General features: G+C 40.6%; 1 protein-coding gene and 1 long non-coding RNA gene across 6 annotated transcripts in view; one reads left to right on the top strand and one right to left on the bottom strand.

Moving 5' to 3' along the window:
• Positions 1-14,950, bottom strand: part of scube1 (signal peptide, CUB domain, EGF-like 1) — a 124,382-nt gene that overhangs the window by 82,856 nt on the left and 26,576 nt on the right. For all 5 annotated transcript variants that reach the window (XM_044343492.1, XM_044343493.1, XM_044343494.1 and 2 more), the window contains one exon: positions 12,419-12,544. In XM_044343492.1, coding sequence (XP_044199427.1) covers positions 12,419-12,544 — 126 coding nt within the window. The remainder of the gene's footprint in view (positions 1-12,418; positions 12,545-14,950) is intronic.
• Positions 979-2,071, top strand: LOC122975199. The gene is made up of 2 exons (XR_006400594.1): positions 979-1,298; positions 1,952-2,071. It is a non-coding gene; the product is annotated as an uncharacterized LOC122975199 (long non-coding RNA).

Genomic DNA, 14,950 nt, shown 5'->3' with positions numbered 1-14,950 from the left:
CAGTGTTTTGAGAGACAGGGAATACTTTACTATCATGTTAAAACAGGCGAGAGAGAGAGGAGGAGGAAAAGACAAGTCTTAATCTACGCTCAATTTCCGATCTTAAACGCTGAGCTCCATCTTCTCCTTCTTCCCTCACACTACCTAGACGGCCAATAATACCGTCTACTAGAAAGCAAGCCACAAAAACACAGTTACAATGTCAAGATGTCCCTCCTATTCTCATCTTTTCTCCTGCACTTTCTCCTTCTTCTCATTTCTGTTCACTGAAGCGGCACCTGGATTTAAAGGTAGAGTCAGCAATTCTAATCCAATACACTTTTTGTAAATTCAGTGAATATCTCCTCACGATCCACTAGCTGTCCGTTCTGTGTGTGCACTGAAAAAGAAATCCGGTGCTCATGCACAGAACTGTCTCTGTAAATGAGTATGTAAACACAACACTACTGCAGCCAATCAGCAACACGGGGCATTCGTGCTTGTGCATATGACAGGGGGGAGTCATCAGAGTAATAATCTGAGCAGGCAGCTGTTTAAGTCACACAGATATCCGGCTGTATATGTGTTTTTAACTTATTAGTTAGCCGACATTCAAACTATTTTGGTGCAGTAAATGTCTGCTGTCAGTCAGCCTGGTGAAGGCTGTTTGTCTGGTCGTTGTCCTCTCTGCTCACCAGGAGCTGCAGCTGGCAGACGGCTGCTTCTGTGGACAGAGACGCTGAATGCAGGTTGAGAGAGAAGTGGGGAGGCTGCAGAGAGGTGGAGAGTGTGGATGGACTGTTGATGAGACCATTTTTTTCCCACTCATGATAATGTGTGAGAGGAACAGAAGTGACTCTACAGCTAACGCATCTCTCTGGATTCCGCCATATTTCTATTTTGGTCGTTGCCTTGGTAATGCGCCTCCATGAATTTTGGGTTTGGAGCTTCTGAAGGAGCACGAAGGGAAGGGTGTATTTGTTTGGGTGTTTAGTTCAAATATCAACAATCTTTCTCCAGAATTACTGACTCTACCTTTAAGGAGAAAGGAGATCAGCTCCAAGGGGACCTGAAAAAACCAAGAACAAAACAGGCGCCAGCTCTGACACTCCTCCAGTTACAGACCCCTACACCGAGTTCATTTAAGAGAAAGGGAGGCCATAAAACAGAGGACAGAAAGAGAGTGATTGTGCACGGTGCAGAGATGCAGCTTTAACTCTATCACCATACCAACACAGCTGTGTTTGGTGGGAGTTACTGTATATAGCTGTTAGAGAAACTGCCAAACTGCCAAATGAATTGAGTCTTCGTTCACTAAGGTCTGTCTCTGAACTACCCACTACCACCATTTCAACAACTTTGAATGTTTGAATGTGCAGTGGTGTCCAGTATACTGTCTGAGGGATTGCTGGACTGAAGGCTGAAACACTGTGACCAGTCATGCATTCAGGTTTATTTTTTAATTCAGCTCATCCTGGATGGAGGCGCAACTACAGGCTGAGTTTCAAAATTCCACAGTTTTCCCAGAACATTTTGTGATTTTGATTTAAATATTTTGGTGTTCCGTGTGATTTAAACTTGTGATCTTTCCCCCACTAACTAACACATATCCAAGATTCCAACCTTTCCAAAAATCCTGGAAATATCAAATTATAAATTGATACATTTTCCGACTTGTAGACATGTTTGCAAAGTCATCCAGCTGTATGCCCATCGTTTTCAGTGAATGCACTCTAGATGGTGCATGACTGGAAGTCCAATCGAACTGTGTGCTGACTTCATTCTGTCCTGGACTCATACATCCATAAACCTCCAGCTCATGTGTAAATATATTGGTGTGTTAGTGCCGCAGAAGTCATTGTGTCCTCGCTGAACTCTGGGCTTTGCTTTCATTGCACTTCCTAACACTATTTCAGGCAAATCTCATGGTTTAACGGATGTCATTAATATGACTGATGCATTTAATTTTCAGGCTGGAGGGGGAGACACACAGAGAGACAGAAAGAAGAAATGCAGCCATCTCCAGTTCCAATTGATCTCTGCCAACATTTCTGCATAAACACAGGCCACGGGGCCATTTTGCAAGTTTCAACCAGAGCCCCTCTGTTTTGTTGGATTGTGCTTGTGTAAACTTGCGTAAAAGTTTGTTTAGACACAACGAGGATGTGCTTGACACATCAGAGAGGGGGGGATAAGGAGACGGTGAGGGGCTGGAGGGAGGCAGAGCGAGGGAGGTGAGGAGAAGGAGGGAAGGGAGAGAGATGAGGTAAAGGGTAAGGGTGGGAGGCTAGTAAGGAAAAGAAAAGATTTGTAAGTAAAGAGGCAAACAAGAGAGAAGAGGAATTCCAAAGTGCTGCGTATCTATTTTTATTTTTGCTATGTGGAACAGGGGTGAGTTCAGTACATACTGCACACTGTAGATTTGGACAAGGGTTACTCTCTGTTTGTCTAATTTCATTATAAAAAAATCTCAAACATCTATGAAAACATTTGCATGAACCTTTCTAGAGGGGATGATCATAAATTGGGGAGCTATGGGAATGTTTATTTCTCTTGTTCCTCACCATACTGTACTCTCCTTTGTTGTTGCACAATTTTGTAGAGCACTATGGTTTATAATAGGGTTGAGAGACTAACAGTGGTGGACAAAGTATTCACATCCTTTACTTCAGTAAAAGTATCAATATAACAATGTAAAAATACTCCATTACAAGTAAAAGTAGTGCATGATCCTACTTAAGTAAAAGTACATAAGTATTATGAGCTTGATGTAGTTAAAGTATTGCAGTAAAAGTAGTGGTTTGTTCCCTCTGACTGATATATTATTATATATGACATCATTAGATTATTAATAGTAAAGCATCAGTGTTAGAGCAGCATGTTACTGTTGTAGCTGCTGGAGGTGGAGCTAGTTTACACTACTTTATATACAGTTAGCTAGTTTAGTCCAGTGGTTCCCAGCCTAGGGGTCGGGCCCCTCCAAAGGGTCAGCAGATAAATCTGAGAGGTCGTGAGATGATTAATGGGAGAGGAAAGAAGAAAAAACAAAGTTCTGATACACAAATCTGTTTTCAGTTTTTGGACTTTGGAAGTTTCAGGGGAAAAATCACTATTTGGAGGAGCTGTTAACAACTCATAGACATCTGAACTGTAACCCCTACTACATGCTGCTTTTTGTAAGATGTCAAAAGCCAAAAAGATTAGATAAGTAACTAAAGCTGTCAAATAAATTTAGTGGAGTAGAAAGAGCAATATTAGTACAATACTTGAGTGAATGGACTCAGTTACTTTCCACCACTGGGGACTAAATAAAGTTTCCTTTATTTAAAGGATAGGTTTATATTTTTCAAGTCTATCTAAATACAATACTCACATGCACATATGTACATAGAAACAGTTTTTGGTTGCTGTTAATGTTTCTCCTGCCCATACTGTCTGTGAAGTGATCCCTTCCTAACATGATTCTAATGTAAATGATGGGAAACAAAGTCATAGTCCACAGTCCTTGTTCAGTGGAGCTAATATGAGTCTGAGTTAGACTAATCAAGTTGGTATCTTCCAAAGTTATAAAACTTTTAATATGATATGTTTTCCCCAGAGAGTGTTTCTTTGTTGAGCCATGGTGGAGGGATAATACCTCAAAGAGAAGACTCTATATAAAAAAGACTTGTAATTTTAGAAGATGCACACTAAATTTTTCTAATTCAGACTGTTGAAAGCCTCATATTAGCTTCAGCTGAAAGACCGGATTTTGTCCCTGATCACTTGAGATCACTTAACAGCCAGTATGGACAGGAACAATAAAAACAAGCAAAAACATTTGAATTGTACATTAGAGTATGTGTACGTGTGCTGTTTTGAGACAACCTTGAAAAACTGTTACTATGTAAGCATTTTTTCTTTTTCACACATGTTCAGGTACCATCATGAAAATGAATCTGCTGATTCCAATAATAGAGCACAGAAGAGACTCAACTGAAATCTGACACATATAGTGTAGCCACAATAATGCAGTTTGGAAGTGAAATGTTTCAATTCTACACATTGCTTTTGTGTCTTGCACATTTTAGGCCCTTATTTTAAAACAAATCAAGTGGCTTTCATGAAAGTGGATTTGATAGCTCCATGTGAGCATTGGTTTATCTGCCTCTTCCCTCCCTCTCTGTCTTGTCTCCCACCTCCTCTCTGTTACATGTTGGACCTTTCTGTGACTCGCCCCGGTCGCTGACTCCCTGCTGTGCAGCCACCTCTCAGATCTCGCGTCGGAAAGAAAATAAACTCACGCGAGTGCACCAGACATTCACAGAGGGCACTGAGCGATCGACACATTGAGCCCAGCTGTGTCCACGCCAAAACAAAATAAATAAAGTCAAAATCAAAAGGAAGAAAGGAACTGAACAGGACCAGCTCTTTAATCAGAGTACAATTAGGCAATCTTAAATCAATTAGTGCACTAACTTGTTGACACAATGCATCTGGGAGATGATGGAGCGACTTCCTGCACGCTCACGCAAACTGATTTCTTTCTTTTTTCAACACTCTGCAATTTTCCAGTGTAGTTTGTTATCCAAGACTCATTCAGAACACCACAATGTTCTGAGGTTTCTGAGTATCATGCTTTGGGTCTATTAAAAGCCACAAAGTCTTTATTGTTTCTCACAGGCAGACCAAGAGAATGCAAGAAAAGTAAGACATAAATTGAGTGTGAACTTTGAGGGTGAAACAAACAAGTTACATTAAAATGCTGTTTTCAGATGGAGTTGTTGCACTTTGATGCAACAAATACAGTGTTGATCTGAAGGGTTAGACCCAAGCAGCAACCTCTGGGGCTGAAAAAACTGAAGCCAACATGGAAGTGCCAAAAACTGCAGTTCCTCAAATGGCCACTTGAGGCTGGCTCCAAAAGTGAGTCAATCCCCATAAACCCCAATGTTAAAATGCCCAACTTTACAGCAGAAATAAACATGTTATATAACTCACCTGTGTCATTTTGTAAGTTATGCACAATTAAGGGCATGGCCGCTTTGAGTGACAGGTGGGTGCTGACACAGGTGATTCCCTACCACTATGACAACGTTGGTTGGGTAACGTAACCATGGTGTAAGCCCATATTCACAGAGTATAGGTGTAGCCGTAGTTGTCGTTATTTCAGTGTGTTTTCAGCTCATGAAAGTTAATTGTAACACTTTGGTCACCTAAAAAAGTCTTGTTCAGCATTTGGTTGTACTAATACACCCTCTAAGGAGTCGGATGTTCAGTGTTTTCCAGTAAGTACATTTTGTTGTAATGGTTTTAAGCCTGTTTTTTGCTAGCCAAAATTAGCATTAGCATTATCACAGTTAACCACTGTAAATGCACCGTGCTAACCAAGCTAGCAGCTAGCGTTAAGGTCAGCTCCACCCTCTCGTCAAAATATGGTCACTTCTGGCTCCAAAATCCAAGATGGTGATAATGAAAATGCAAACTCAAGGGTTCAAAACAGGAATCCACAAACCAGTGGGTGACGTCATGGTGGCTACGGCCAATATTTTTTACAGTCTATGCTTACAACAAAGCTCATTTCCCCTCTGACTGTGCTGAGCTTCATTCTTTAGCTCTCAGTCTCTGCTGCTGTCAAACTAAAGGAACTGAACTCAAAAGCTTACTGCAACAAATGTCTTCTTAGGATAGATGTGTTGCAGGGATTGACATTATATTCCCAGCTGTGATTAATGAGTGAGAAAGCAGAGCGGTTACATTTCTACCAGTCATGGAGGACGTGCTTTTAATTGACAGCATCTTTGAAGTCATCGCAGCTGATTCAAGCCACAGCGCTGACGTATGATGTTATGACAAGTCGTCATACAAGAGCCCAGACACTCTCTGTCTGTGGATGTACACACACTGCCAGTATTAATTGCGTGTATGCATGTATAAATGGGATGAGAGAGGGAGTGTTTGCGATTGTGTGCTATGAACCATACAGTAAATCTCCTGCTGAATGAGACACTTGAGAGTGAGACATTACAACAAACACTGGGGTCCTTGTTGACGGGCAGCGTGAAGACGAAGGATGGAGCTCGGCTTAAACTGCGGTTTGACAATGGGCCGATATGTCAGTCTCTGAATGCTCTGTTTAGATGGTTACTATGCATCGCAGGGCACTATTTACCTCCACAGTTAGTGATGACAGTAAACATAAAGCATCAGAGAGGCTGGTGACAGTACGGTATCCATGAGTCAATACACAGGAACGCATTACCCAATCTGCAGTGTCGTATTTCTTCTCAAAGTGGGCTAAATATAGACTGATCCTACGTAACACCTATCATACCTGAAATACAACCTAATCCTCTGTACAGCGTCTCCCACTGCCAGCAATCTTGCTTTTTTGGTTTTATGGGGTTTGAAATGGGAAATTTAGGTATTTCGTTCCAAAATGAGATATCCCACGTTTGCAAAAACAGAAATACTGCTGGCCTCAGAGCAAGTTCCATAATACAGGCTACTATTAAAACTATGAGTCATCTCCACACCTTTGCTTACAAACACACTGGTTCTGTCTGTTTTTTGAAATATTGACTGGTGCAACCTTTTCTCTGAGATGTACACAGCAGTTTGAACTGAGTACATGCAAGAGGTAAGCATTCACTGGGTACAAAAACAAGTATGCAAACATGCACAGTAACATAAATGTCAATAATCAAACAGAATAAAATTAAATTCTACACATGAAGACCTTTAAAAAACTTAAAAACTAAAGCCAGATCTTTAATGTGACATATTGTAGCAGAGGCAAAGATGAATGTCACACTCAAGCTTAACTTCTAATTTCCATTGTTTCATCTAGAACACTATACATTTGTAACTGCCTTGAAAGAAAGGCTTAGGTGCTGTGTCACAATATCTTGCATCACTTTTGGAGGTGTTGGCAAGGTCAAGCAACCAAACACATCTTAAGTGTGTGACAGATTTATGAGAAAAACTGCTCTGCCTGTCAGAGTTTGCAGACACAGCCCAGATCCATCACTCTGTCCAAATTGAGATACAACATCCAAAAACTATCTATCAAGTTTTCTCCTCTGAGATCTGGATGCGGCCTGATGCTAGGATACTCTTGTGACGTTCAGATGCTGCTGTACAAACAGCACGGTGCTGCAGGAGGAAGAGCGGGAGGGTTTCCTCTTTTCTTGCTACAGTGCGGAAGACAGAGTCGCTCATTAATTTACTGCGTTTCACAGCTCGACCAAGTCTAAAGCATCCAGTTGCTGACGAGCTTTTACACTGTACACTTTATACTTGTACTACACTGCATTTAAGATTGAAATATTATACTTTTAACTCCACTGCATTTATTTGACAATTATTATTATTGGTCATTATTAATTATAATTAAGAATATACATACAAAACACATGATCGTCTATAAAATATGGTGCATTGCTACTGAATGTTTTCACTTTGAATACAGGACTTTTACTTTGAATGGAGTATCTGTGCATTGTGTTATTGCTGCATCAAGAATGAATACGCATTCCTACACTGCTAATAGCTACAGTATTAGTGCATTAGTCAAACATGAACACTGTCACCTGCAGAGGGATTGCTACACCCAATGCAACAAAAACCAAGGCATTAATGGTACGTTTTATTACTGCCTATAGATGAATCTGGCAGCTGATTTATGTGTCTGCCACCACCATTACTGCAGTGTTAGAGTGCAACTGCACACATTTACACTGGTAGTGAAAGTAGAGATGTTTGGGTCAATTACAGTTGGCAGTTATTCAGTCTCAAAGCACTAGTCTGAAATTAATTATTACACAGGCTTTGGGAAAAAAATAACATTTAACGTCCGACCTCCACAGAATAGTCAAAGTGCTTTGTGGAGTAAACCCAGCACGTAACTCCTGCTGATTATAAATCATAGGACTCCATGATTTCTTGTATTGTAATCAGAAGAATTGCATCATTTAATAAGAATCAGAAACACATGATTCTGTGAAAGTGGAATGTCAGCCAGGAAACGTAATGTTAAGAGAGTGCCCAACTAGCAGAGATATGCGGCTCACCAGTGGCCCCATAGGTGGATCAGTTTTAAGCGGTCCCCCGCTGGTGCTTCATCACTCAATGTGCAATCGAATCATGAAGACTTAATGGAGATTTGTAAAAGTGATATTGATTTCATGGAGCACAGGCTAGTGGCTTTTACTTTCCGTTTTTTTTCCCAAAATCTCAGTTTACTGTTGGAGTTCCAATGATTTTATTATATAACGATTTTCTGACCGCAATTGGTCTTTCTCAAGGCAAGTTCTGGAGCACACAGTTTTTGGCATGCATTCATCAGATAACCCTAACCCTAACCCTAACCTTTATTTTAATTCAAATAATTTGATGACTATATTTGTACAATGTTCAGACTTCTTTGCATACATGCCAAAGAAGTGAAATCATTTACGTGGGCTGACCCCAGACCTCTAACTGTAACCTAAAATATGTGAAAAAAAACACTTACATAGTAATATTAGATAGGTTTACATTTTTTCAACTAGGCTAAATACATGAATGTGTTCAGTATATATTTTATGGTAACCTGTCCATTAAATGTGGATATTACTTGTGTACAAGAGAAAATTTTAGCACTGTCAGGTCAAGATCGGAAAAGTCAGAATGTCATGCAATGATTGGATAATGCTAATTTTTAATGCTAATGCTAATTTTAATATGTAGCAATTCACTTTACCCCACCAATAAAATGAGGGCAGCTTAGAACAAGCCCAGAGAGCTAACATCTCATTGAATGTTAATGATATAATGATATTATGTTTATACATTATTCCCATTAACACACTGACTAGTCAGTCTGTATGTCTGCTGCTGTTATCTGATGATGGTTGAAAGTCTAGTGGAAACATTCAGTGATCTGACTCACTCAATCAGTTTAAAATGTGATGAGAGAGAAGAAGGAAAAGGAAAGGACACCAGACAGCTATTAAGGTAATTAAATGAAAGTCAGTACAAGGTCAGCAGACAGACAGAAATAGTAGAACAGGTCAGAGGGAGAGAAAAGGAGAGAGAAAGATAGATGGAAAAATAGGCAGAGTAAAGCAGATGGTGAGAAACTGTAAAAAGCAAAGAGAAAGACAAAAAGAGAAATATATGACAGTGAGAGAGGAGGGGGGACAGGCAGACCACAGAGAGAGAAAGGTGAGTAGGGATAAAGAGAGGGAGAGGAGAGGAGAGGAATTTAAGAAGGTGGAGGAAGAAACAGAAATAAATGAAAGAAACAATGATATAAGGAAGGAAAAAAGAAAGGAAACACTGGGGACATAAGGAAGGAAGGAAGAAAAGGAACAAAGGCAGATAGAAAGAAATGGTTGTAATTAGAAAAGAAAAAAGTGAAGAAGACACACTGGAGAGAGGATTAAGCACAAAAGGAAAAGAGGAATGGAAGAAAGGAGAGACAATAGATAAAAGGGTGATAGAAGTAAAGTAAGACTCAAAGAAGTGATGACAGAATGAAGTCTAAATTAAAAGAAAGGAGGAAGGAAATAAAGAACGATGAGAGGAGAAGGAATGAGCAACCCTGACTGACAAAAAGAAAGAACAAAGAATACAATAAAGGAAGAAAGGAAAGAGGGAAAAAAAGAAGGTAGAAATAAGCAAAAAAGGGTTACACAGCCTGTACTGGCTTTGAGTGTGATCACACAGATCCTGCGTCTGATTTCACGCTTTACTGCCTCGTTTGAACTCAGTAACCAGCTTTTAATTAGCAGCAGTTCATTAAGGCCGCATCCTTTCAACATCCAATAAAGCAAGTCTCTGGGTTCAAGTCAGACGTGGGCTGGTTTCCTCTTGCCGGGCCGTAAAGAACAGGTGATGATAGTTCTCACATGACTCAGTTGGTATCGTTTCAATTAGTGGCACAAACACGTGTGGTGCAATCCCACTAACCTAACGCCCCTTTTCTTCACTTGACCACAACACACGGAATGACACAGCAGCTAACCAGTAAGCTAACGGCTGTGGGACAGTCAGGGACCATTTACTGACAAAACCAGCAGGAAATAAACAACACAAAATACTGTCAGACACAATTACAGTGACACTTACCCTCCAACTAAATGCACCAACACGGAAAACTGGCATATTCTCAAGGAAAAATCTGTCTTTTTTACGATCAGGGTCTCATTTTTTATAGTTTTTGCCATCCCCATCATGTGTCTGAGTATGATCAGTTTTCACCAGCTTCACTGGAGAGATAAAGGGACACTGAGGCAACCACAACTGAATTCTAATGTGGGGATGTTATGAGCTGCAGTTCCTTTAATGGCCACTAGATGCTTGCTTAAAAAATGAAATCCAACTTTATGGTAGTGAAGAGGAAAACCAATTAGTTCTCTCTAGAAATACAAATCAGTAAATGTTGTCCTGTGTGCCTTGATTATGAAAACTATTGTATGTATGTACTGTTTATTAAGAAGATATCATAACTTGCGTGGTATGTTTGAGTTTGATTGACAGGCTTGTTCATGTTTGGACTATGTATTTACATTCATATATGACATAACTATGTCATGGTTAAATCTATATCACTGACAATTATATAATAACTGCTTATTATCAAGTGAAATCTGATATGAAAGTTGTATGTATGTACATGTTAATCCAATGGTTTTATTGTTTATTGCATTCCAGGGCTACTCCCTGGTGTAACTGTCATGGCATGCTGTGTTACTGTATTTACACAGAAACAACATGGAAGCAGGTCATTTTCTGCAGATGGAACGAGGCAGCTGGAATAGCAATGGTCAGATCAGAAAAACGCTTCTATGTGTTTTTAATTTGGAGGAATTGTTGGATTCCTGCTGTTATAAAGCTGTTTGTATCAGTGACTCCCATTTCTGCATTCCACAATTTATCCAGTGTACAAAATGCTAAGATAATGAATATGATTGATGGCAAAAACATAGAAATGAAACCTCCAGCCTTAACTTATTGTATCTTTCAAAATGTCGGTAAAAGCCTTCTCAAGAAAAAACACTTTCACTCTCAAGGATACTGATATGCCGAATTAAATGTTAAAGCTAAACCAGACCAGTGCTGGTTGCTTAACACTGTCTTAACACTTTTTGGCAACAAGATGCAGCTGTTTTTATCTTTGTGGCTAATGACACTGTGACACTTCTGTAGAATATAACTCTATTAGTGCAAAAGTAAACTTCTACTCGTGCACTAGAAACTATAGAGGCATGTTTGAACTGGGCACTGAATTATGACCATTTTCATTTAACATCTTTGGCCGTGGAAATTTGAATTCTGATAGCAGAACGCCTTAACTCTGCTTTATATCAGCTGTCTAAAAGTCATTCCTGTGAGGGGAATCCACAACTCATCAGCTACTCTGCACTGCTGGCTGCCGCTATTAACACTCAATCTCTCACTCAATCTCTCCAAAGGGTCAAAGAATGAGCTACAACACTTACAAATGCCAAAACATATCCCACCAAAACACACGGACATCCAAAATGACATGGTTTTTTTACATTTTTAATTTGATTTTGCTCTCATCAGTCAGCGGTGGGGGACAGATGGGATTAAATGTGTTTGAGCACATCCGTGCAGAACTACGTGTTGCACCGGGCAGAAAAAACATTAGTCTGGCTGACACTAAGTCAATAACACAGCACTGGGGCTAAATGGGCTGGATCTGTCAGTAATAAAGCACAGCCAGATATCTGTAGGAGAACTCTTCAACCCCGACCGCCCTCCCAGAGAAAGGAGCATAAAACAGCACAAATCATGGAAACCCTCCAAACGATGACAGAGGGACTCTACGGAGAAAGGCGAGCTGAGCCAGACGGGCTTAAGAGATACAAGGACACACACACACGCACGCACGCACACACACAGGAACATCCGTGCACCCTTAACCATACTCTCTTGAGCACAGACAGACATATCTATTCGCAATCATACACTGAATCTGACACATGCACACACACGCACACACACCCCAGAAACACACAGACACTCACTGATACATACCAAGGATATATTAACATTTAGGCACACTTAGACATGCAGATTACCAGACAATCATACATTTAAAACCAGACTTACCATTGACCTAAAAAGTTTGTGGTTTTGATAAAGTATGCATGATGTTTTTCGCCTTATTTTTTGTTATGGTACAACACCCACATTGGTCAGTATGTCTCAATTCTTTGTCCTTCTTCAGTCCCACTCAAAAATCAACACACCCAGACAAAAATCCCATAATTGTACTGTGTAATAAAGTAGATATAAATAAAGGTCAGGATTAAACAACAAGACCTTTGTTGGGTCTAATTATGACCAATCTCATGACTATTTTGATCTTTCCAGTCCATAAATTGCATGTCAGAGTGGAAGTAACACACAAATAGGAAGAATGTGTTTAAACAAAGAGTGTTCGTACCCAGACAGTTGTGTCCGTCGTGGGCCAGCATGAATCCATCGTAGCAGGTGCATCTGTAATTGCCTGGTATGTTGATGCATTCGTGGACGCAGCCCCCGTTGTAGTCGTTCTCGCACTCGTCCATGTCTGAGAAAGAAAGGAGACGGGATGTGAGATTATGTTATTGGAAGAGGAAGTCAAGTTATTTTCAGTTAGGTTGATACACTGCCGTAGTCTGCGCACAGTCAGGATAGTTATAGAGACTCGATTCTCTGTTTCAACTTCCAGAGTGACATAATCCATCATTGCAAACATAAAACTGCTACTGGTTAGGTCAAAGTTCCAGATTTATTGTTTTCTTGTCAGTGGTGCGTAACGTTACACAGTCCTTCCTGTCAATCATCTGACTCCTGCAGGAAGAGATGGAAATCTCTCTCCAGGAAATAAGTTTTCAATTATTATCACATATATTTTTTTCATATTCACAGCATCTTTGGTGTTGAAACAATGAAGCAAAATTAATAATGATATATAATCCCTGAATAAACTAGAATCATACAGACACTTTGTCAATACAGTTTTAAATGTGAAGCAATACATTTACCAACACAATTTTTAAAGGAAAATGATGACCTTTTTTTGCATTTTGATTCACCCATTTGCCATCTGTTATCATTTAGCATAGCACTTTTATGGAGGCAAGAAGAGCTCTCATTGGCTGTCACCTGCCCTTGTTGCCGGTGTGCGTCCGAGTGAGCACCTTTAAAACTGCAGACATGAATTATATCTTGACATCAGTCAGTGGTGCTAAATAAAGTGGCAGATGACAGCATTATTACAGTATGTTACTAGCAGGAGTATGAGCAGTAAAAGGCAGCAGGTGTCTGCATCTAGCACATGATGATGAAGGTGATAAGGATAACGATGATGATGGTTTTGTCCTCAAGGGGAAATTCATTGCATGTCATAGGCGGTAGGGACGGTTAACTGCCGAGAATATATTTGACTGGTTACACATGTGGGTCTATAGGTTAATTTACATACTTGGGTTGGGTACTGATCTCATCGCTTCACATTATTCACCTTATATCGATCGGTGCCTTGTGGGACTGAGAGTGAGTGCGGCCCTGGAATATGTTTTAAAAACACACATTTACCGACTGAAGTGTCTCACGCAGAGACTCCGACACTGACAGGAGCACCCACAGATACAAAGAGACATGACAGATCCATTTTACCAGCCTGCAAGGCGGCGAGCAGCTAGTTAGCATGGTTAGCATCATTAGCCATGCCATGCTCTGTGTAGCCCTTAGACTGTATAAAAATCACAAAATGAACCGGTTAGTTACCAGTTAATGGGTGTTGGTCTATCAAAAGCAAAATGAACCATGATCCTTCCCTAATAAGAAGGAAATTCAAATAGCATGTACCATTCAAAAATTTGGACACACTCGTTCAAATGAATGGGAAGTTGTGTCCATACTTTTGACTGGTAGTGTACATACATCACAAAATGTAGCTGTAGCCATTTCTGATGGATTACATTTATTTTCGGACCCTAAATGAATCTGTTAACATCACTGTTCACAGGTGTCCTTGCAGCACTGGGGGTTACTCAGGATGAGGTAAAGTGGGGGCATCTGGATGGGGTGAGGAAGAAGAGGAGAGTGTCAGCCGGTGCTTATTCGTCTTTTGATGATCCCACCCCCCCCCCCCCCCTCCCACCAACCCTCACCTCCATGCTGAGCCAGCGGAGGCTTTCACAGGAGCTGCTCACAAGTGGTTGCCATGCGGAGCCATTTAAACAAACAGTCCTCCCCCTCCGTGTGAACAGCAGGAGATCCGCCAGGCAGCAAGGAAGACCCTGGCCCAAATCCTCCTCCTCCTCCTCCTCCTTGTCCTCCTCCTCCTCCTCCTCCTCTTCCTCCTCCTCCTCCCTCAGCACTGAGGATGACAGCGCAGGTGCCTTTTGGTTCTGTTTGATGACCATCTCACTCTCTCTGTCTCTTCCTCGTGCCAAATAAGATGTCAGTTTTATTAACACAAAGTCACTTTGGACACTGGCATTTCATTCCACGATCTGTCCACTCTCTTCCTGTACTCTACTGTTTCTGCCATGTGTCTTTTTATTCTCTACTATGACTTCTGTCTGTCAACATGACTTCTGTCTGTCTCTCACCTCCACCTACATACCTGCTAGCTTATCCGTCCGCCTCTCTGACTGTCTACATATCCTTCTGTTTGTCCAAAAGTTTGACAGCTGATATTAATACAAGGTATTTTGAGACTGAAGTCACTGAAAGAAGCCCTCTCTGTATACTTGCAGGTGTTATTACACAGACACTTAACCATATAATCATATCCAAAACACCACAAGCTATGGCTTCATAAACTAACTCAGCAACCCATCCCCTATATAAACACATATTGCATGCAGAGTTATTTAATTCTATCACATTGTATTGTTCAGATGTTGATGCCACTAGCGGCAAAAAGGAGCAATGATTTTAAGAGTGCCACATGATACACATGAATGCCAGAGGTTTCATGCTA

Source organism: Thunnus albacares, chromosome 23 (assembly GCF_914725855.1).
Source record: "Thunnus albacares chromosome 23, fThuAlb1.1, whole genome shotgun sequence".
Classification (NCBI taxonomy): Eukaryota; Metazoa; Chordata; class Actinopteri; order Scombriformes; family Scombridae; genus Thunnus; species Thunnus albacares.
Note: the sequence above shows the minus strand (reverse complement) of the source record. Positions and strands in the feature narration are given on the sequence as shown.